Genomic DNA, 22,436 nt, shown 5'->3' with positions numbered 1-22,436 from the left:
AGTCCTGGTCCAAGGACAAGGAGGTCCTGCTGATAGGCAGATAGTCTTCATCTGGTATCAGGGTAAGGATTAACTGGTGGAGGAAGCATGCCAACCTGAGATGAGAGACGAGACTTTTCCCCACAGGAAAGAATATAAAGACAAATAAACTGTCCTATGAGTTAGTTAACTTAAGGTTTCCACTATTAACAATAGATTACATACTCACCCTTAACTTAAGTGTGCCTGGGAGGAGAGTCTCTTCTCACTAAACCACAGCCCACATTCTGGTGTGCACATGATGTTTTTGAGCAACCACAAGAAATCCACCACATGCAAAATGCAAAAAATGAGCATAAAAGGTCCCCTTTAAACAGAATAGAGTGGAACTTTTACAGCCAACACTTAAAATTTGGACTTTAACATGAACACTTTCTATAAAAATATGCCTCAAATGTAAAACAAATCGTCACATTTTGCTTTTTATTGGTGTTCCTCTCCATTCTCCATCAAGCATCTTGTCAGGCATCTTCACAAGTGAGTAATTCTACCTTATTTTAGTTTTATTTAACAGTGGTTAACTTATACTTAAATACTGTTAAATACTATTACCGGCCAGATTAATTCCCAATTCTTGACAATTAGAACAGCTTGGAAGTGAACGGGCGTTATGCGACGGCTGGCGTTGGGCTTTTTGTTGTTGACACGCAAAAGACACGGGACTCGTGGTGTCTTTGAAACAGGGTATCCCAAACTTTATTTTATTGGATTTATCAGAAGTACCATGGAGAGCAGTCACAGTTGGTGGCGACACACACGCACACGCGCACACACATAACAACTCGGTTGGTGTCTGACAAATATTAATATTAATATTATTAATTCAAATGGAAAAAAAAAGAGCAACAATCTAACACACGCTGACACACACGGAGGACAAAAAAAAAAAACAGTTCAAGTCCTGATTACCATGATTCAATGACACAATGTGATGGAAGCAAGAAAGACCAACGTAACAACACCGTCACAGCCAAAACAATGGATAAATGCCCCGTGTGGAAATCAAATAAAAAGAAAAGAAAATAAAAAATGAAAAACAAACTGAGCTCCCAAAAGGCAATATATGTCAATCTTCACTGTTTTGCCTTAAAATAAATATGTAGCATTAATTCTCTCAGGGCCACCTCACCTTTATAACACAGTACAGTATATACACAATAGATTTTTTTCATGACAAAATAACCTTTCCATGTACATGAAGTATCTTTCTATGTACACTAAGTATTCCTCTCTGTCATTGAATACAGCCACGGTTAGCAAGTAGTGTTTTAGCAATCGATGACACGTCACGTCTCGTCCAACAACAGCAGATATTGCCTTTTCTTTAAAGCAGGGGTGTCCAAAGTGAGGCCCCGGGGGGCATTGCGACCCATAGCTTGTTTTTTAGTAGCTGTCTGTATAGTTTTAATAATAAAAATAATGACACATGGACAGATTCAAACATTAATATGGATCCATTTGGACTGGATTTGTACTAATCAAGATCTTTCAGTACTCGTCTTGGTTCAATTTCACAAATATCTTTCTTTTTTTGAGTTGATCATATTGTTACATTGATAATATTGTTTACAAATTATTGCACGGTGGAAAGTGGTTTGCATGCAGGCCTCACAGCTAGGGGACCCGAGTTCAATTCCACCCTCTGCCATCTCTGTGTGGAGCATGCATAAGTTTTCTCTGGGTACTCCGGTTTCCTCCCACATTCCAAAAACATGCTAGGTTAATTAGCGACTCCAAATTGTCCATAGGTATGAATGTGAGTGTGAATGGTTGTTTGTCTATATGTGCCCTGTGATTGGCTGGCGACTAGACCGGAGTGTACCGCGCCTCTCGCCCGAAGTCAGCTGGGATAGGCTCCAGCACCCCCGCGACCCTCGTGAGGAAAAGCGGTAGAAAATGAATGAATGAATGTTTACAAATTGCTGCACGGTGGATAAGTGGTTTGCATTCAGGCCTCACAGCAAGGGGACCCGAGTTCAATTCCACCCTCTGCCATCTCTGTGTGGAGCATGCGTGGGTTTTCTCCGGGTACTCCGGTTTCCTCCCACATTCCAAAAACATGCTAGGTTAATTAGCGACTCCAAATTGTCCATAGGTATGAATGTGAGTGTGAATGGTTGTTTGTCTATATGTGCCCTGTGATTGGTTGGCGACTAGACCGGAGTGTACCGCGCCTCTCGCCTGAAGTCAGCTGGGATAGGCTCCAGCATACTCCAACCACTGTTATTAATGAAGTATATTAGATGCTTTGTTCAGATAGCTTAGCATATATTGACCTATATTATTTTTAATGCAAAACAATTTACCAAAGTAACCCCTTGACATCCTTCAATTTTTCTATATGCCGCACTAGCTGGAAAAAATTTGGACACCCCTGCTTTAAGGACCAAAAAAAAACAAAAAAAACAAATCAGTAATGTGCAAGTTACTCCAAAACTTAACACTGGAGTGCAGTTTGGATAAACAAAACAAACCAAAAAAAAACTGAATCTGTACAGCATTCGGACCATTTTGTGTGTGTGTGTGTGTGTGTGTGTGTTGACACCACGGGGAAACGGGGTACGCTTGTCTGGAATTAATCATATACAGTATGTACACACATGTTATCATTCATGCACCGTGTCAACACATTGTAGCACATCGACATTCCAAAAGGTGGGAAAATGCAGCGAGGGTTCAAAAGAGAAGAAAAGGCTCACTGGCCACCGTTACGTTAACGTTGGCAGCACAGCAGTGAGAGACACAAACGGGCGGGTGGGGGCGGGGGTTGGGGGTGGCGAGCAATCAGGACAGGTAAGACAACCAGGACGATACACATGCTGGGCAGGAGAAGTCCATCATCAATCTCTCTGACCCAGAAATCAATGTATGGCTGTAACTTCATATTGTCTGTCATTCCGACTTCCGACTTCCAATCCTTAACTTCCTGCTAGTCCGTCCAGACATTCATCCCTCAAAATCAGTCAGGAGGCAAACACATCATCTTTTTTTTTTTTTTTTAACATTAGGCGCAACATTGTCATTGTGTTGCGCCAGTTGTTTACATTGTAAGCAACTTCAAGGAAAAAAAAAAAAAAATCGCAGCAGCCGTTTATTTCACATAAGCCGCCCACCCAACACACAAAAAAAAGAATCAGTGCAAATTTTTTTTCCTTCACTGAAAAAAAAAAAAAAATCAAACACCACAAAGTTCGACTTCTTGAGCTACGTTGAATTGTTGGCTCCTGGGAGCTCGAGCTAATGCCGCATTTAAGAAAACTGGGAATTTAAACATTCAATGTGTATCCGATGTTGTTGGGACTTTTATTTGGAAAATAATTTAAACTTTATTCTGAAAACATTTTATAAGCAGAAATATACAGTAAAGGAAATGTACTATTTTGAAAGCACAAAAACAGGAAGTGTTTAATTTTGTGGCCTAAATTCTTATATGTAATTCTAATTTTATTGACTTTTTTAACTACAATTGTATAACAGAACCACTGGGATAGGCTCCAGCATACCCCTGTGATTTCATTTATTTTTAGTTAAAGGGGTATTGTTTCAAATACATGAATTTCTTTAATATATCAGACATCCTAATATCTCATTTTGAGGCCTTATTAATTGTTAATTAATTTGACATTTGATTTTGTACGATTTAGGAATGCAGACGTGTTGTAAAATTCTTTTTGTGCTTTTTGTAATTTTATAATTTTATAATAAAAAGCAGACATGAGTGAAATGTCTATTGATATTTTATTATATTTAATTCATTTTCATCCATGCAGTTTTTTGGGGTCGGTCATCAGCCATGTTTTTTTTTTTTTTTGGTGCTGTTACGTTTACGTTTACGTTTCTGTTTACCAGCAGCCTTGAATGCATCAGTTTCCACCTGTCAAGCCTTGCGAAAACTCAGAGTGCGGAGTTCTTTCCTCTATAAAAAGCCCGGAAGAAGTGGAAGTGGATGCAAACAACGACAAGTGTTCGATTCTTGCACCGGTAGGTACAAATGAAGATGCAGGAAGTCCAACAACACCGAACCCAATGAACGGTCAAAAGTTGAAGCTACCTAACAACTTATTTTCCCTTCTTCTTTTGCACATATAAGCGTAACTTTTTACAGTGTATAAACCATCAGCTCCATGCCAGTGAAGAGACAAATAACATCCAGAAGTTCCAATGTGGTTCTTCGCTTCTAAACAAGCTATTAAGAATTAGCAGTTTTTCTGGTGTTTTCTTAAGAAAAAGAGCCATCGGCTAGAAAACCCTTTACGCACGGCAAATATTCGGATAGAAATGTGTCCCTTTGACAAAACAGGGGTAAACTGGCACTCCAAGGCCTTTAAAGGAGAACTCCCAACTGGAAAAAAAGGTGTGCATCATGCAGAGTTTGGAATATCGGAGCCATCACAATTGAGATATTTTTTTTTTTGGTGTTGTGGTGTGAGTTCAGTCATTCAGGAGACCAGCGCCATTCTAGAGTCATCATTTAGAGGTTTTTGGGTTAGCTAAACTCGTCCAGTCCACGGCCCTGCCCGCCTCCAGTTGGGTACGATTTGGAACGGATTAAGTCTACTTATCTACTTACTTACGGTTGACATTTTCAAATATATCAGCTATATATATATATATATTAAAAAAACAACTACATCAGCAGGAAAGGTTTGGCCAAGAATTCAGACGCATCACGACTGTACCAATCAACATTTAGTTCATTAAATTCTATTTTTTGTATTGTTAACAGTCTGGAAAAGCATTAGAAAATTGGTCATGTCATTTATCGAATCGTTTTCATTGAATTAGTTAGGATTATTTAGCTGTGTTCCTAAAAAAAAAAAAAACAATCACTCAATGTCTTATAATAGTTATACTGGTACAAGTCCTGGTAATCCTGGTAAATTTTCGGAAAGTGAAGTTAAAGTTATGCAAATGGGATTCCTAAAAGTCGAAATTTTACAACACTTTCCATTTATATGGGACCTTTTTTGGAACCAAATTGATTTGACATGTATGAAAAAATGTTTAATTTTTGACATGATTCTATTTAGGGCGGCACGGTGGTTGAGTGGTTAGTGCGCATACCTCACAGCTAGGAGACCAGAGTTCAATTCCACTCTCGGCCATCTCTGTGTGGAGTTTGCATGTTCTCCCCGTGCATGCGTGGGTTTTCTCCGGGTACTCCGGTTTCCTCCCACATTCCAAAAACATGCTAGGTTAATTAGCGACTCCAAATTGTCCATAGGTATGAATGTGAGTGTGAATGGTTGTTTGTCTATATGTGCCCTGTGATTGGCTGGCTGGCCACCAGTCCAGGGTGTACCCCGCCTCTCGCCCAAAGACAACTGGGATAGGCTCCAGCGCCCCCCGCGACCCTCGTGAGGAAAAGCGGTAGAAAATGAATGACTGAATGAATGAATGATTCTATTTAATCTTGCTTAATGTCAATTTGTGCAGGGAAAACAACACTTAACTGTCATTTATTGGGTTTTTCCAATTAAAAATATTGTGTATTTTCTCAATTGACTCACATTTTCACCAAGATTGAAGTTTTCAGGCTTACCTGAAAACACTTGGATCTTCTGTTATGATTTTTTAATACCAGGAGGTACTCACAAGAATTATCTTAAAGACAAAAAAAACAATGTGTAGAAAGTCAGTGGCCATTACTGCAAAGCCCTTAAGGATTGTGATTGGTCTGTCGGTGACCGTTCGGGGGTTGTGGTTTTCGTTAAGACACACTGGGATGAAGGACAGAAGGTGGTACCTTATTATTTTTTTATCACGTAAAATTAACCTAGATATTTATATATTTATATATATTTATATGCACTCGTAATAGTCTCTAACAGTTTTAAACGGTACAGCGGCCATGTTGTGTGGCCTTATTAAAGGTATAAGCACTCTACCCCCCCCCCCCGCCCCCAATTTGTCTGATTTACATCTATAAAGCAACAGAAAGACGGCCGTTCAGGAGAGCACAACCGGAACATTCAGCTTCAGAACTAAACAAACAGGAAGTTCAGCCGTATTTACATTTTAGTTGGCCCCTCCCATTACGAGCATTTCTACAGGCCGACAAAAAAAGCGTTTTTTCAGTCTCCCGTGGCAAAAACATGACTTTTTTTTTTTTTGTGTGTGTTTTCACAGTACTCGACTCATCTTTCCCGGCAAACGCCAGCACGACGGAAATGCGAAGTCTGTCAGCAGCAGCAAAAACGCCGGCGCCGCCGTCGTCCCGTGCTTGTGGTCTGCTCATGCACTGACGCACAAACACAACAATTCAGTCTTTTTGCTTGATTTCTACCATGTGTGTGTGTGTGTATGTGTGTGTGTGTGTGTGTGAGGGCTATGGATGCCAAATGGGAATTTAAGACAAGTTTTAGTGGCTTCATTTTTAAGTTAAGAAAAGAAATGCATTCAAAGAACTCTTCTCATGTGCGTGTGTCCTCTTGTCCACGCGTTTCCTTCCTGTTGTGTTTCCAGACGCATGAACGCATCCTCCTTCATCCGTTCATTCGTCAGTCGATCCTTGAAGGGAGGGAATGATAGACCAACCAGACAAGCTCCACGTCCCTCCACATCCACGTCTGGGCCGCCTGTCCCCGCAGGCTCGTCTCCCGCCGTCCTAGAAGCCCTGGATGTGGCAGTAGGCCTCCAGCGAGGAGAAGAGGATGTAGAGGAGCCACAGGCTGATGAACAGCATGGTGGTCAGGGCCTTGGCAGTCCGCGGCCCGCCCAGCTCGCCGCCGATCTCGGGCCGCCGCCGGTACATCAGCATGGCGACGCAGATGAAGGCAAAGATGGTGAAGAGCGTGACGGAGAAGGCCAGCTTGCCCGGGTCCACCTTGAACTGGCCCCCGATGCTCTGGTGGTAGATGGCGGCGATGGACCACGCCACCTGTTCCCCAACATCAGTCTTTAACAAGCATGCTATGTACCGCTCAACTAAAAGCTCCTTAAAATTCACTCACAACGATGTCCCTCATGACCAAAAATGCCAGCTTCCCAAAAACTGCAGTAAAAATATTGCATATTAATGTTTCCATTTTGTAACTTCAGAGGAGTCAATGATTGCCTGCATTATTTTTTCTAATGTGAAATTCCTCAAAAATTAAAACTTTTATTATTACTATTATTATTTTTAACACACTCCAGATATTTAGGATAAAAAGACAATAATAGTGATAAAAAAAATAATAATAATAATCACCATCATAATCATAACCATAATCATAACAAATCATAGTAAATCATAACAAATGATAATAAATCATAATAAATCATAATAAATCATAATAAATCATAATGAATCATAATGAATCATAATCAGTCATAATCAGTCATAATCAGTCATAATCAGTCATAATCAATCATAATCAATCATAATCAATCATAATCAATCATAATCATGTTAAAGCAGTCACTGGCATTTTATCCTAAATATCTGGAGCGTGAAAAATAACATTAAAAAAAATAATAATATAATAAAATAATAATAATATAATAACAATAGTAAAAATAAAATAGTTTGCATTTGAGTAAAAAAAGAGTCTTTTAAAACTAGCTCAGCCTGAAATTTTGAAATACTAATTTTACTAATACTTTTGCCACATGCTTTCGGTAGGGAAAACTGGCGCCATCTGGTGGACAAATATACAAGTTTAAAATTTAAATGTGAAAATCTTGGAAAATTTTTGAAAATTAATATCTAACAAATTCTAACCTTATTTCATTTAACACATCCAAAATGGCTGAGAAATAAAACCACTGAATGTTGAGGGTCACTTAGGGTTTTAAGGGTTAAACAATCAAAGCGTTAAAGGGGAATCTACTCACCCCGATGCCCAGGAACACATTAACAGCATTGGAGCCTGTCACGTTGCCAATGGAGGCGTCGGCGTACTGATCCTGGATGGCTGCCACCTTGCTGGCAAAGGTGTCTGTGTGGGGACATAAAAAGGAGGTCATCAGATTCATGGCTGCCTTGAAGAAGCCCAGAAGTACTGGATGTAGAGGAAGAACAACTGTCATTGTTGGCCGGCAGTGAGGACAAATCGGGGAAGACAGAGGAATAAGGAAAAATAATATTTTAACATATAAACGTGTGTCTGGCTATGACAAAACATTTTTAACATTTTTAATCCACATTACTATTTTTGGAATATTGGGTTCACTTTGGTTAGCGTGCAGGCCTCACAGCTAGGAGACCTGAGTTCGACTCCTGTGTGGAGTTTGCATGTTCTCCCCTTCCACATTCCAAAAACATGCTAGGTTAATTAGCGACTCCAAATTGTCCATAGGTATGAATGTGAGTGTGAATGGTTGTTTGACTATATGTGTCCTGTGATTGGCTAGGTTAGCTAGGTTAATGCTCCAAATTAAAATGTAACTTTTATGCAGTTAAAAATAAACGCGGGCTGCACGGTGGAAGAGTGGTTAGCGCCCGAGTTCAATTCCACCCTCAGCCATCTCTGTTTGCATGTTCTCCCCGTGCATGCGTGGGTTTTCTCCGGGTACTCCGGTTTCCTCCCACATTCCAAAAACATGCTAGGTTAATTGGCGACTCCAAATTGTCCATAGGTATGAATGTGAGTGTGAATGGTTGTTTGTCTATATGTGCCCTGTGATTGGCTGGCGACTGGTCCATTAGTGACTCTTTTAGAAGTGAGGAAATAACATGGGGATGAAAGGGAAGAAGAAAAAAAAAGAGCAAAGGGAGTGATGGTTCTCCTTGAAGCGTCAGCCAAAGTGATGGAGGAAGTAAAAAAAAAAAATGGGATGAAGAAGTTGCAGAAAGGTCAAAAGGAAGAAAAGACCTCCCTTTTTAGGCGCTGCTTCCATCAGCAAAGAGCATGACGCCACATGTGACGCTCTTAGCAGCAATGTTGGGAGCGTACGTGAAGCCACAAAAAAAAAAAGCGAGTGAGGCTCCGGAGAGACGGCTGCCCTTTCCCTCTGTCTTACTGTCAGTCAAATCACCCCCCCCCCTTCCCCCAATCTCCTCCTCCACTCATCCCTCCCGGCCTCCTCTAGTGTCATTAGGGAGAATCACCAATCTGCTGAGTTTACTTCCAAGTGTTTTCTATCTCCCTCCTGGGGGGGCCTTAGGGGATCCATTCAGGGAGTTTCTCAGCAAGTTCACCCTCCGGGCCAACATGAACGCCCCCCCAAAGCTTTGAACATATTGTTTACTTGCTTAGGCAAAGACTGGCATTGTTCTTCAGGTGATATATGACAACATTCATTCATTCATGTTCTATTGCTTATCCTCATGAGGGTCACGGGGGTGCTGGAGCCTATCCCAGCTGTCTTCGGGTGAGAGGCAGGGTACACCCTGGACTGGTGGCCAGCCAATCACAGGGCACATATAGAGTACTCTATATGTGTCTATATATCCGGGTACTCCGGTTTCCTCCCACATTCCAAAAACATGCTAGGTTAATTAGCGACTCCAAATTGTCCATAGGTATGAATGTGAGTGTGAATGGTTGTTTGTCTATATGTGCCCTGTGATTGGCTGGCCACCAGTCCAGGGTGTACCCCGCTTCTCGCCCAAAAGACAGCTGGGATAGGCTCCAGCACCCCCTGCAAACCTTGTGAGGATAAGCAGTAGAAAATGAATGAATGTTATAGTAAAGGTTTGTCATTATATGTTCTTCCATGCTTGTTCACATTATATTTTATTAAATTATATACAATTTTTTTTCTTTTCTTGCTGTCCGGATCTATATCCAGTATATCCAGTGCAATCTTTTGTGGTGTGGGAAGTAAAAGGTTTCCACTTGCAGATCTTCCTGTCCAGAGATTGCCATTGAACGTAGATGAATGGGTTGCTAATGCCTGTACTTATTGTTGAGCAGGCCCCTATAACATGCTGGTAAGGCTATCAAATGTTGATGAGTGTAATCCTTCCAACTGCACTGCTCTTTGTTTGTGAGTCGTACCCTCCATTTCCCTTGTTGTCATGGTGATGTGATCGTCATGATTTAGCCAAGTCCTTGGTATCTTTGACAACAAGCACGATGGACTGCGGTCCTCCGTTTATCTCGATACATTGGATCTTTTTTCCTTGCTTCCTCAAGTCGTGTGTTTTATTGGCGATGTCCGTGTTGCGTTTTATTGGATGTTCATTCATGTGGACGTTTGTATCTTTCAGCTTCTTTCCTTGTTTCTGAACTTAACTCATTCAATCCCAAACATTTTTCTAAAGCCGTCCCTCTCAGTATCGTACATTTTTGATGATTTTGACAGATATTTCAAGGGACACAGAATATTGTGTTCTAGGGTTATATAGACTAGGCTTTGGTATCAGTACATACCAAAACAACAATCATCTTTCATCAGAAGAAAAAGTTTTTTTGACTGTTTTCCGTTCTTTAGTAGTTCTTTTAGCAGTACAATTGTATAAATACTGTAAGTCTTTGGTAGCAAAACGGTTGTGTTGTTTCTGCCCTACAGTGAAATGCAGGTATCAATGGTGCTGATATGCACATCCATCACATTTCATCCTGGTCCTTGATTCTGGACTGCCCAGGGAATTGACCTAGGTGTAATGCTGAGCCCTGTCAAGATCACGTTACTTAAGAGCAAAGCACAAGGCAACATTATCATCCTGTAGTACCTTGATATCGTTATGCATTCAAGTCAGTAAGCTGTGTGTGTGTGTAAGTGTGGTTCTCCGGTACTCCAGTAGCGATAGCAAAACTCCTGCCACGAATGTCCCCCCTCCCCCCAAAAAAAGAAGTGATGTGAAAAGCTTTGAATTAAAACGTCCATCATGAATGTCTGCAGTGGCCCAAAGCGTTATGGGGCCTTTTTTCTTGCTCCATCCGACTTGAAAAGGTTAAAGTGAATCAACATAATTGATTCTGCTGTTGACGCCAGAGTCTATCCATGCCACGCAGACCAAAATGATCACACATTAGAGCCCAAGCAGAGCAACAGCATCTACCTAGCTTTTTTTTTTTTTTACTATGGGTGTCACACCATCTTGCCAGGTTAAAGCGAGATTAACTGGATATTTATAGGGCTCGATACATTGCCATGTACACGTGTGTCTGTCTTTCTCGTCTACCGCCTCCAAACTGTCAGGAAAAGGTTTAACTCTGTGCATTGGTTTCAACACCTTGCCGCATTTCATTTCATAGAACAACGGCATGAACAAAGTGAGCCCTTTTATCATTCATACAGTCTCCGTGGGTGGAGGCGGGGCCACTAGCATACACAGACTGCAGAGGAGTGTACCCGAGTAGGAAATATGTTAGTAGATAGCAATATATTGTTATTGATTTTTTTCATTGTACTTTTTTATGAAGTAAATATTAAAATCTTGTCTCAGGCTGCACGGTGAGCGAGTGGTTAGCGTGCAGGCCTCACAGCTAGGAGACTCGAGTTCAATCCCACCCTCGGCCATCTCTGTGTATAGTTTGCATGTTCTCCCGTGCATGTGTGGGTTTTCTCCGGGTACTCCGGTTTCCTCCCACATTCCAAAAACATGCTAGGTTAATTGGCGACTCCAAATTGTCCATAGGTATGAATGTGAGTGTGAATGGTTGTTTGTCTATGTGTGCCCTTTGATTGGCTGGCCACCAGTCCAGGGTGTACCCCGCCTCTCGCCTGAAGACAGCTGGGATAGGCTCCAGCAAAATGAATGAATGTCTCGTCTCATTCTCGTAGAGCCAATATTGTGTATTGTCGTGTCCTGTGACACCCATACTATTTACTACAAATGACTTTTTCAATGATTCCTTCCTGAAACAGGAATGCTCACTCTCAGTATGTTTCTTTTATCACGCTGCACCCTTGAAAATATGTATTTTTTTTCTGTGTGTAACTGTGAAAAACGAGCTTAATCATCACGGAACAGCAGCACAAGATGGGATTTATTAACGACCAAAGCCAAATAACTGCAGGTCTAGTGTTGTGTAACTATGATTGTGTATTGTGTGTGAGAGAGAGGTTAAGCTAATCAGGCTAAATTGTTCCATTGCGCAGTTCAACATTGTGTGCATGGCTGCTGCTGTTGTGTGTTTATTGTGACATATTGCGTATGCTCTTGCAATGCATCATGCTAATGCCTCAGCATTCTAAACTTCTCATCCTGACATGACGAATTGCCTCATGCTAATAACGCCCAGCGTGTGTGCGTGCAGGATAGTCATCACAGTTGTGCACATGTACAGTGGGGTGTCTTCACGTGTGTGTGTGTGTGCGTGTGTGTGTGTAAGCAGCTGTAATAGCTTGCAGTCATTCTTGCTGGTGTCTCCTACTGATGGAGAATTGTTGAATTGTTGTTTTAAGGTAGATTTTAAAATAGATTTTAGAGTTCTTAATAGGCTAACTTTGCCAGGATGGGGAACCTAACTCCATTTGCTTGAATAAAGTTGGTGTGCTTTACATTGCAAATGATTAGTTTCATTGTACAGGTGTCTTTATGTACCTAATGAATCGCATGCATCACCTGAAGTGAAATGGCCTCCATTTTTTTTCAACATGATCTTGTTGATAATCTTCTCTAATTTCTCATCATGGAGAAAATACTTATTTCCTATTTCTTCCTTTTACATCCTATCCAAAACTAATTTTTTTGTATCAAACAATCAAATAAAAAAAATAGTCTACGATGCTATATGTAGCCAAACAACAAAAAGATGCCTTCAAGAGTCAAATAAAAAGACAGTAAAAAACAGTCAGTGACACAAATCTCTCTGCAAATCCTTCCCTCTGATTAGTTTTGCTCTTTTTTTGTTTTATTAAATGGTGGTAAGCTAATTTTTTTTTACAATTGTATGCCAAACAAACAAAAGTTAGGTGTAAATGTGACATAAAACTACGCTTTTTGGTGTTGGAGGGGGGGTGTTGGCCATTATCCACAATCCTTATACTAAACTTGAGCACGTGTCTTTCTTATTTCTGTGCGTTCTAAAGATATACAAACAGATAAAAAGAGATAGCTCGCTCAATGGCCGCCTACAAAGACTGCTATTAAAACACCTCCATGAAGATTAGATGGTTTTCTACACATGCTGTGACCAAGTAGTAACAGCTATATTCATGGTAACATGTTATACTTATACAGTATTTGGCTGTATTTTGGCTTCCTGGGTATTGGCTTCCTGGGTATTGATTTCAAATAGCAACATAGAAATGAACGCTAAACCTAGCATTAACTTATCCAAACCCAGAAATAAAAAGACAAACGCAGTAGGGGCCGCTCCAATATGTAGCATTACCTTTTGGTAGGGGCCTTGACACACTGCGGGGGACTGTGTGGTGAAGCTAGTCGCTAACCGGTTAGGAAGTTGACGGTGTGTTGTTGTAATTTGGCTAACACGCACAAGGTCACGTTAAATGTAAATGAAGCATTGATGGTGCTTTTTGGAGTTTTTTTTTAGAAGGTTTTATAGGTGGAATAGATGATTCCCATTACGTGCATTGATGCTTTTTTTTTTTTTTAGCAGTTTTTATATCTTTTGAACACAAATAACTGAGAAAGACATACAGTATGTGTTCATGTCTCACACAAGGATTGTGGATTAGGGGCAAAATAATAAAAAAAAACGTCAACTGCAGTATATATCCTGTGTATATCAATGCTCTTACTTCATATATCTGCCCTTACCTCTGATATCGGCTTTCTTCAGCCCCCAATATCGGTATTGTCCCCAAAAAATCCCACATCTGGGCTCTGGTTGTTAGAACCAAATGACGTGCAGAAGGGATATGAGTGGAATAAATCTCGACGTAAAAATTGAATGCCCTGAATTGCAAATGTTATGCAATGCTCCCAGAGGAGGAAGAAGACAAATCTGCTAAATAGAAGACCCTGGGGGGATTTTGTGCTCATAAAGGCCTCATGAAGCCAAATGGGGAAAAAGAGAAAGGTCTAATGTCGGAAATTCAGGGATGAATTGATATCATGTGTGCGCAAACTCACCGGGTACGGATGTTCCCAACGCAACAAAAACAACAGCCGTGACGGAGTCTTTCAGGCCGACTGTGCAGCCAAAATGAGACGCCAGGTCGCCTGAAAGCGCACGATCATGTGTTACTAACACACAAAGACACACACACACACACACGTCTTCTGGTGTTTGCTGTACCGATGATGGCGGTGAGCAGGCCGATCATGCAGATGGACACCACAAAGCACGCCCAGCCGTTCCAGTACTCTGTGGGCGGCACAAAGGCGAACAGAACCTTCCAGAAGACGGTGAGGAAGTGCATGACGTAGTCGAAGCACGACGGCAGCTTCTCCTCGCCACACTCCTCGTCGTCGTCATCCTCGCCTGAAAGAAAGGACAAGAACATGCATGTCGAAGATCATTACGGTTAAGGGGAGCAATCACGTGGTAAGATAATCTGTGTTATTACGACACAAGATCTTGATCCCTTGCATATTGTAATTTTACGTGATTTTAAAGCAACATACATGAGCATTCATTCATTCATTTATTCATTATTACTATATGAATTAATTCACATTTATATTTTTTTATGTGGGAGTTCCCGGTAAAAACAACTATTGTAACGTTTTCCCATTACACAATCCATCCCAGCAAAGCAATACATTGGTTATGCCTGCCGGGGCGCTGCGATGACATCAGCCTCCCTCTGGAGGCACAACTCACTGGGCACAACTAATGAAATGCTTTCCTTTCTTGAAATATAGTCTTGAAATATATATGACTCCATTACATATCTATATATTATATATAATATATATATATATATAATATAATATATTCAGAAAAACTCGGAAAAACTTTGGCCACTAAATTATTAGTTGATATGTATTCTCTATGTTGAGTAAGAACACTTAACAAGTCACAAACCCGATGGTTGCACTTAATAGTATGCAATATTATGCTCCAAATTAAAATGTAACTTTTATGGACTTAAAAATAAACGTGGGCTGCACGGTGGAAAAGTGGTTAGCGCCCGAGTTCAATTCCACCCTCAAGCCATCTCTGTGTGGAGTTTGCATGATCTCCCTGTGCATGCGTGGGTTTTCTCCGGGTACTCCGGTTTCCTCCCACATTCCAAAAACATGCTAGGTTAATTGGCGACTCCAAATTGTCCATAGGTATGAATGTGAGTGTGAATGGTTGTTTGTCTATATGTGCCCTGTGATTGGCTGGCCACCAGTCCAGGGTGAACCCTGCCTCTCGCCAGAAGACAGCTGGAATAGGCTCCAGCATCCCCCGCGAACCTTGTGAGGAAAAGTGGTAGAAAATGAATGAATGAAAAAAATAAACGTTTCCTATTTCAGGGTGAGAACTTGGCGCTAATCATCTCATTAAGTGTAAATGGAAGGGAGAGGAGAAGGTCACCGTAAAATGACAGCCTGTGTACCTCCACAGTGTGTGTTAATTATAAAGGACATCTACTGGAAGTCACAGCAGGAGCGCAAGAATATGGTGCGTGGGACTGGACAATATTTCACAGTGAACATTTAAAGTGAAATTAGCACCAAAAGTTGTGAAATCAACAACTTTTTTTTTTTTTTTACGTTTTCTTCTTTAAAAAAGGCGCTTTGTGTGAAGCAGACTTCCAACAACTCCACAGCCACTATCCATGTCAGAGGATGAGACAGAGAGCGAAGTTTCATGTCAGCGTTCAGGCAAGCGCATAGAAAATAAAACTAAACTGCAGCATTCTTGGCACGTGTCAAGATGTGCGCTCAAGGGCACCGCACTCTGAATCCCAAGCGGAGGTGAGAGCACTCACTCTTTTCGCAAACGCATGCACCGACTTACACAAACAAACACACTTTGTCATTAATGATCACAGTCAAGTGATTGAAATAAGCTACCATGCTTCTCAAGTTAAAAAGCAATCGACTTGAGTAGACGTCTGACATCCAAGCATCCCACTTTTTGAACGTTCTTCATTGACAAATCTTAAGAAAATTATTATAGCTGAATTTGACTTGCTAATTTTCAGATTTGCCAGTGTCTGGCAGCTTGAATTCCAACTTAAAAGCCTCCCTTGAGTGGGAGGCTCACTCCGCTGAGTGAGTGTGTGTGTGTGTGTGTGTGTGTGTGTGCATGACATGCTGCTGTCTTTAATTCATATTACATTTATATCAGCTAGTCCAGCCATAATTTGATCGTCGCCTCTATGGTAAACATCATCATTAAGAGCAGCGTGTCAATCACTGAGCATGTCAACACATCTTACCATCATGCCGTCCCTAGTCTAACCTCATCACTGAACAACGTATATGGATCGTATGTGCAGACAATCATGTTTGATTGTAACGACTTCAACGCATCCTCGCAATGTTGTCCACTCATTCCCCTGATTGGATGTCATCAGAGGAGGCTGTGTGGTATTGTCTGCACAGCACTCAGTGGCCTTTAATCAAACAGTCAAGATTTAGCTTGTACAGAAATGGGTACAAACCATCACATCATCGTTTATGCATAATAATTTATGGCCACTGTCAAATACAATCATAAAAACTATTTTTATTTTTCTGTCAAATATAGCTACCATTGAATTCTAGCGTTTAACACCATAGTAAAAGTCAACCAAGTATGATCGTAAAGACCAAAATACATGCTCAAGTTAAAAAAACACCACCATAAATCTTCCTAAAGTTGGTTTGGGACAAATTTGGAGCATACAATTGTATACATTTTCTTGTTAATTCACAGTGTCTATGAAAGAATGAGGGGATCAAGGATAGATCCCTGTGAAACCAGCACATTATCGTGTATGCATAATAATTTATTGCCACTGTCAAATACAATCATTCATTCATTTTCTACCGCATATCCTCACGAGGGTTGCAGGGGTGCTGGAGCCTATCCCAGCTGTCTTCAGGCGAGAGGCAGGGTACACCCTGGATGAGTCGCCAGCCAATCATAGCACATATAGACAAACAACCATTCACACTCACATTCATACCTATGGACAATTTGGAGTCGCCAATTAACCTAGCATGTTTTTGGAATGTGGGAGGAAACCGGAGTACCCGGAGAAAACCCACGCATGCACGGGGAGAACATGCAAACTCCACACAGAGATGGCAGAGGGTGGAATTGAACCCTGGTCTCCTAGATGTGAGGTCTGCGTGCTAACCACTCCTCCACCGTGCAGCCCCAAATACAATCACAAAAACAATTTTTATTTTTCTGTCAAATATAGCTACCATTGAATTCTAGTGTTTAACACCATAATAAAAGTCAACCAAGTGTGATCGTAAAGACCAAAAAACACGCTCAAGTTAAAACAGCAACACCATAAATCTCCCTAAAGTTGGTTTGGGACAAATTTGGAGCATACAATTTGTCAAAATGTTTTTGCTAATTCGCAGTGTCTATGAAAGAATGAGGGGACCAAGGATAGATCCCTGTGAAACCCCTTTAGTATGCATGGAGAGCAGCCGTGTTGCTTTAAATCTCCAGAATCTAGCACCAGTTCCCTTTGTGAGGTTTGGGTGTCAACAGGTTGTCAAATAGATGTGCAGATCATCACAAATCCACGTGGCCATTACTCAGTGTCTTCCATCAATTACCAGAATCGAGCCTCGGGGATAATGGCCCTGACCCAGCCCGGTGGCGATGCCGTGTGTTGGGTTCAGCACACTTAAAGTCACCAGGAAAAGTCATTAACCTCCGACCTCACGTTTAAGCCTGGTAATGAAGCTGGGGAGCCACTTGAAGCGGCGACGACGTTTGCGCCGATTGAAGTCAAAACAACTGATGGCATCTCAGCAGAGCCGAGGAAGTCGTTTTACGGTCCAAATGAGACTGCCTTTATGCATGACAGGTGTGATGAAACAACAACACCACGCAACGATCGGGCACTTTGCTGCATCAACATCAACTCCCACCGCCTCCATGCTGCTCTCACAGCACGCCTCTAATGCCAACGCATTTGTTGTCGCGGTTACAAGCAACAACAGCAAAAACCTTCCTGAAGGCCAGTTTGAAAGATGGGCAGCTTATCAGCGACAGTACCAATTACATGAATTGACGCATATTGAAAAAAATAAGGACAGTAATGCATATCACAAAACTTTACTGACATTTTGTGGCCTCATCGGTTGGATAGGTTGGGTCACATGACCCACTTGGCTACTATTCAAATGGACTGTAACATCCAAAAGTGAAATTAACTGGTGTGCACCATTTTCATGCATAAGGAAATGCAGCATATGTATACTATATTTAATAAGAAATCAAAGTTTATGCTCCCCATATATCATGTTCAAAAATGAGCTCTATTTGCATTCATATAGTAATAATAATAGCTTATATATTCCTTTTTTTACAGGTTATTGCTAAACATTTGCAGGAATGTTGGAGTGGAAATTGAATTATACTGTATACTCATGATCTATCATTTGTATTATTGTGCTTAAATACAGGGACGAATAAAGGCATATCTTAATCTTAATCTTACATATGCATAAGACAAGTCTGGTTAGTTGCATACATATTTATATTGAAGCATCAATTAAGGTATATGCAGTCAGCGGGGTAAGCTCCTCGGAGGCTCAATAATCATTTCAGGAGATTATTTCTTGGCTAACTGTCTGCTGGTTGCCTAGCAACAACACCCTAACAAGCCTTCGGGAAGTTGCACCTATTAAAGTCGAGCGAATGTCTGGCCTTTACATTCACGTGTTCGCACATCAATGTTTTTCAAGCTGATAGTTTCCACCTTAACTACCTTAAAATTAGTTTTTGGTCTAATTGTTAGTCAGGGTTAGTGGGAAAGCTCAGAAGAAGAGACTCAGGAGGTTTGTAGAGCTGACCGACAAAGATGAACAGGAACAGGATGAACAGGTATGATAGGTTCATTGTGTTCATCACATCAATGATTGTTTGTGGGTCGGAGGATTCCAACCTGCGTTACCCAGGCTTCCCGACTGCACAATTCATAGAACCAGAGTTCAATGGAATACTTCTCCCGGTACATTGACGACAAAATCTGGGCAACATTCACAAATCAGAGCGTGCTACAGATGAGAGGCCTCTGCCTTAACGTCGCCTTAGCAATCCACCTGGTCTGTCTTTGTCTTTCCAAAATCAATGAAACAGGTTCTTCAAATTGAGGAACTAACTCAATGAAGATTACCTCAATGACGTGGATGTAACAGCGGAAACATGCCTCAGCCTACAAAAAGCACCAAGAGTCCGCACCAATGAGGAAATTATCAATTTTACGGGCCTTTGTCCCATCAGGAAGACTTAAAGGTTACTTGTCCTTGGTTCTCCAGAGGGTCTGAGGTTCATTGGTGACTCCAAATTGTGTGAATGGTTGTTTGTCTATATGTGCCCTGTGATTGGCTGGCGACCAGTCCAGGGTGTAACCCGCCTCTCGCCTGAAGACAGCTGGGATAGGCTAGAAAATGAATGGATGGATGATACTACATGGTCTCGCCATTGTGCTCCGTTCTGTTTGCCATCCTGCGTATTGTTGAAACTGTTCCCACAGGAAGTCGACTACAACTGCTACCTCACATTACTTAACTTCTCCTGAGTAAATGTCTGGCCAAAAACCTGGAACCACTACAAATACCGTCTCCAAAAGCGACGCCCATCACCTGATGACAATCGATTGAAAAGAGAAGGGTGGGGAGTATCAGTGAGAAATGCTGAGTTGGCGACACCAAGCCAACTGCACATGGGAAGTATCCTTAAGATGTCTGGACCAGATGGTCATTCATTCATTAATTCATTCATTTTCTACCGCTTTTCCTCACGAGGGTCGCGGGGGTGCTGGAGCCTATCCCAGCTGTCTTTGGTCAAGAGGCGAGGTACACCCTGGACTGGTGGCCAGCCAATCACAGGGCACCAGATGGTCAAAGAACGACAAAGTCAGTCATAAGTGAGTCGAATGGGTGATGACCGCATGACCGGACTCTTAACTGACCTTCTGCGCTAATTCTGACCTGACCACAATTGCAAGAGATCTAAGAAGATCTAAAAGAGGCTTCATGACGCAGATGCTAGCGATGCTAGACTCCAGCAAAGTACTTTGGTTCTTACCTGCACTGACAGTGATGGCCTCTATGAACTGGTCTCTCCAGCTGTTGGTTCCTACCAGCAGAGCCAGGTTCGTCTTCTTTATCAGCTTGTCCACCGTGTTCTGTCACAGGATGACAACAATCACACATAGCATAGCATAGCTTAGCTTAGCATAGCATAGCATACAATGGTGATTTTAGCATTAGAGCCCCATCTATGGTAACATAATCATAATCCTGTGAGCCTTGACTGTTAGTGACTGACACTTTTTTTTTTATTGAACGTTGATGCCAAAAAGTCATTATAACTGAATGAGCACGACAACAAAAGGTTGTTGTGTGTGTGTGTGTGTGTACACGTGCTTTATCTTCAGCCCTCCCAGATTCATTCAACACAATTAACATCCTGCTTTCCCTCTGAAGTGCAAAGAAAAGGAGGAGAACCACCCCGCAGCTCAGCTAATTAGTGTAACCAATGTGTGTGTTTGTGTGTGTGACTATCATCTCAGTCCCTCATAAATGTTCTCTTTAACGAGTCTAAGTAGGAAATAGAGGTAGGATGGGCGAATGTAGGTGCATCCGGGAATGTTAATACGGAAATGCGGTTAAAAAGTCCAAAGTCATGGTTTTTGTTCCTGCTCATTAGGAGTTTTACCTTGAATTCATAGGACTCCTCTATGACCACCTCCAGTTTGACGTGGTCCCCCAGCATGGGGCGGCCCATCTCAGCGATGCGTCTCTCCTCCTCATCCTTTCCTGTCAATGCCTCCTCTTCCTCCTGCAGCTCCTCCTCCTTCTGCTGCTGCTTCTCGTCTGGACACACACACACACACACACACACACACACACACACACACATATGTCATATATATATTATTTAAAATTAGTAAACATCATACAAGTGTAAAAAGAAGTGAGGTGGAATGTGTGATGAATGTACACAAATGGCGCATGAAGCGTAATATTTTCTTCTTGTATTGCTATTGTCGACTTATTGATTTAGCCATATTGTACTGAACAGCCTGGACGGAGATGACCAAGCAAGTCCATGACCTAATGTTAAATGTTTCTAATGTTTAGACCATAAAACACTAAAGACAAAGTTGTCGGCATTGTTATGTTTTTTTTTTTTACAACCTGACCGCTCCATCCCAAAGACATATTTATACTTTTTTTTTAACTTTTTTTTTTTTGCACAAGAAGCAGAAAGAGGTGATGACACAACTCCACAATAGAAGAGATCATGTTTGGGCCATAAGGTAGCAGAAACGCATTTGATAAGAGCTTGCCATGCATCGAGTGTAGCCTGCAGAGGGTTACGTATTGAAGGGAAATCTTAATGCAGGCAAACGTCAAACACAGGCGTGGACAAACATAATTCATTAGCATTAAAGCTACAGACACACAAAAAAAAACGTGCTCCCAATAGAGCTTACGGCAGGGAACCATTTTTTTTTATTAGCTCGTGACACATTCTAGAATTATAATTTAACAACCACAAAAAAAATGCAGTATTTTACCAGTATAAAGGCAAAATATTAATAGAAAAAAAAGTTGTAATCCACAGAGAAAATGTTCTTTACTGGAATAATGTTGTAATATTATGAAAAAAAATAATGTCACTTTGGTGGCATAAATTTGAAATATGAAAAAAAAACATATGTAAGTTGGATTATTATGAGTAATGAACAAAGGTTGTAATTTTTGGGAAATTAGGTTGTGGAAAGTCAAAATAGGTATTATCGGAATACAGTCATAATAACAACATTAATAAGAAAAATGTAGAATAGATAGATAGTAGATAGTTGGAAAATTGACCAAAACAATCACAGAAATGAGTATTTTAACTCATTTTCTTGTTATCTTTTGTTTTGTTTTTAAACTTAACCCTCCTTTGGTAATGTTCTGATGGGGGCTGAATATTTGAATTTTATGTTTAGGATGGACTCCAAGCTGCAAATGGCCCCTTTGGACACATCAGCACTAGCATTAAATCTATGGGACTTTAAATGGTGTAAAAATACTATAGTATAGACCAAGAGTGGGGAACCAGCAATTCAAGTCAACCTTTTATATATATATATATATTTTTTTTACCCTTGGTTACCATGCCGACAATGAGGCAATGCACCTTTCAAACTACCACTTAGGTAAGTGCAGTTTAAGCACACATTAGCTAACGATGCAGACTTTACAATGTGTCCACTGACGCTGATATGGAGCGGACAAATGACACAAGACGGCCTCGTTCTAACCAACCGAAGCACACAACGAGACCCGCAACGAAACTTTAGGATGCTGACAACTAGCAGGAGGACTCTCGTGACCCTCATTAATGTTGTCTTGTTGTGGCACATGCACACTCTTAATTAGTGCAGGCCAGATGATGAGAATGTTGTGTTGCCTTACGTAACGCAACATGGAGGGCGAG

The 22,436-nt window shown here is 41.1% G+C and overlaps 1 protein-coding gene across 3 annotated transcripts in view; it reads right to left on the bottom strand.

The window, feature by feature from the left end:
- Positions 1 to 1,561: 1,561 nt before the first annotated feature.
- slc8a1b (solute carrier family 8 member 1b) overlaps positions 1,562 to 22,436 on the bottom strand; it is a 114,144-nt gene continuing 93,269 nt past the window's right edge. For all 3 annotated transcript variants that reach the window (XM_058058981.1, XM_058058984.1, XM_058058983.1), the window contains exons 6-11: positions 20,661 to 20,818; positions 20,028 to 20,127; positions 14,124 to 14,309; positions 13,958 to 14,047; positions 7,858 to 7,961; positions 1,562 to 6,919 (exon numbers count right to left, since the gene is read on the bottom strand). In XM_058058981.1, coding sequence (XP_057914964.1) covers positions 6,647 to 6,919; positions 7,858 to 7,961; positions 13,958 to 14,047; positions 14,124 to 14,309; positions 20,028 to 20,127; positions 20,661 to 20,818 — 911 coding nt within the window. In that variant the 3' untranslated portion in view covers positions 1,562 to 6,646. The remainder of the gene's footprint in view (positions 6,920 to 7,857; positions 7,962 to 13,957; positions 14,048 to 14,123; positions 14,310 to 20,027; positions 20,128 to 20,660; positions 20,819 to 22,436) is intronic.

The sequence above is a fragment of the Doryrhamphus excisus genome, chromosome 20 (genome assembly GCF_030265055.1).
Source record: "Doryrhamphus excisus isolate RoL2022-K1 chromosome 20, RoL_Dexc_1.0, whole genome shotgun sequence".
NCBI lineage: Eukaryota > Metazoa > Chordata > Actinopteri > Syngnathiformes > Syngnathidae > Doryrhamphus > Doryrhamphus excisus.
The sequence above is the reverse complement of the archived record's forward strand: the minus strand, read 5'-3'. Positions and strand labels throughout refer to the sequence as shown.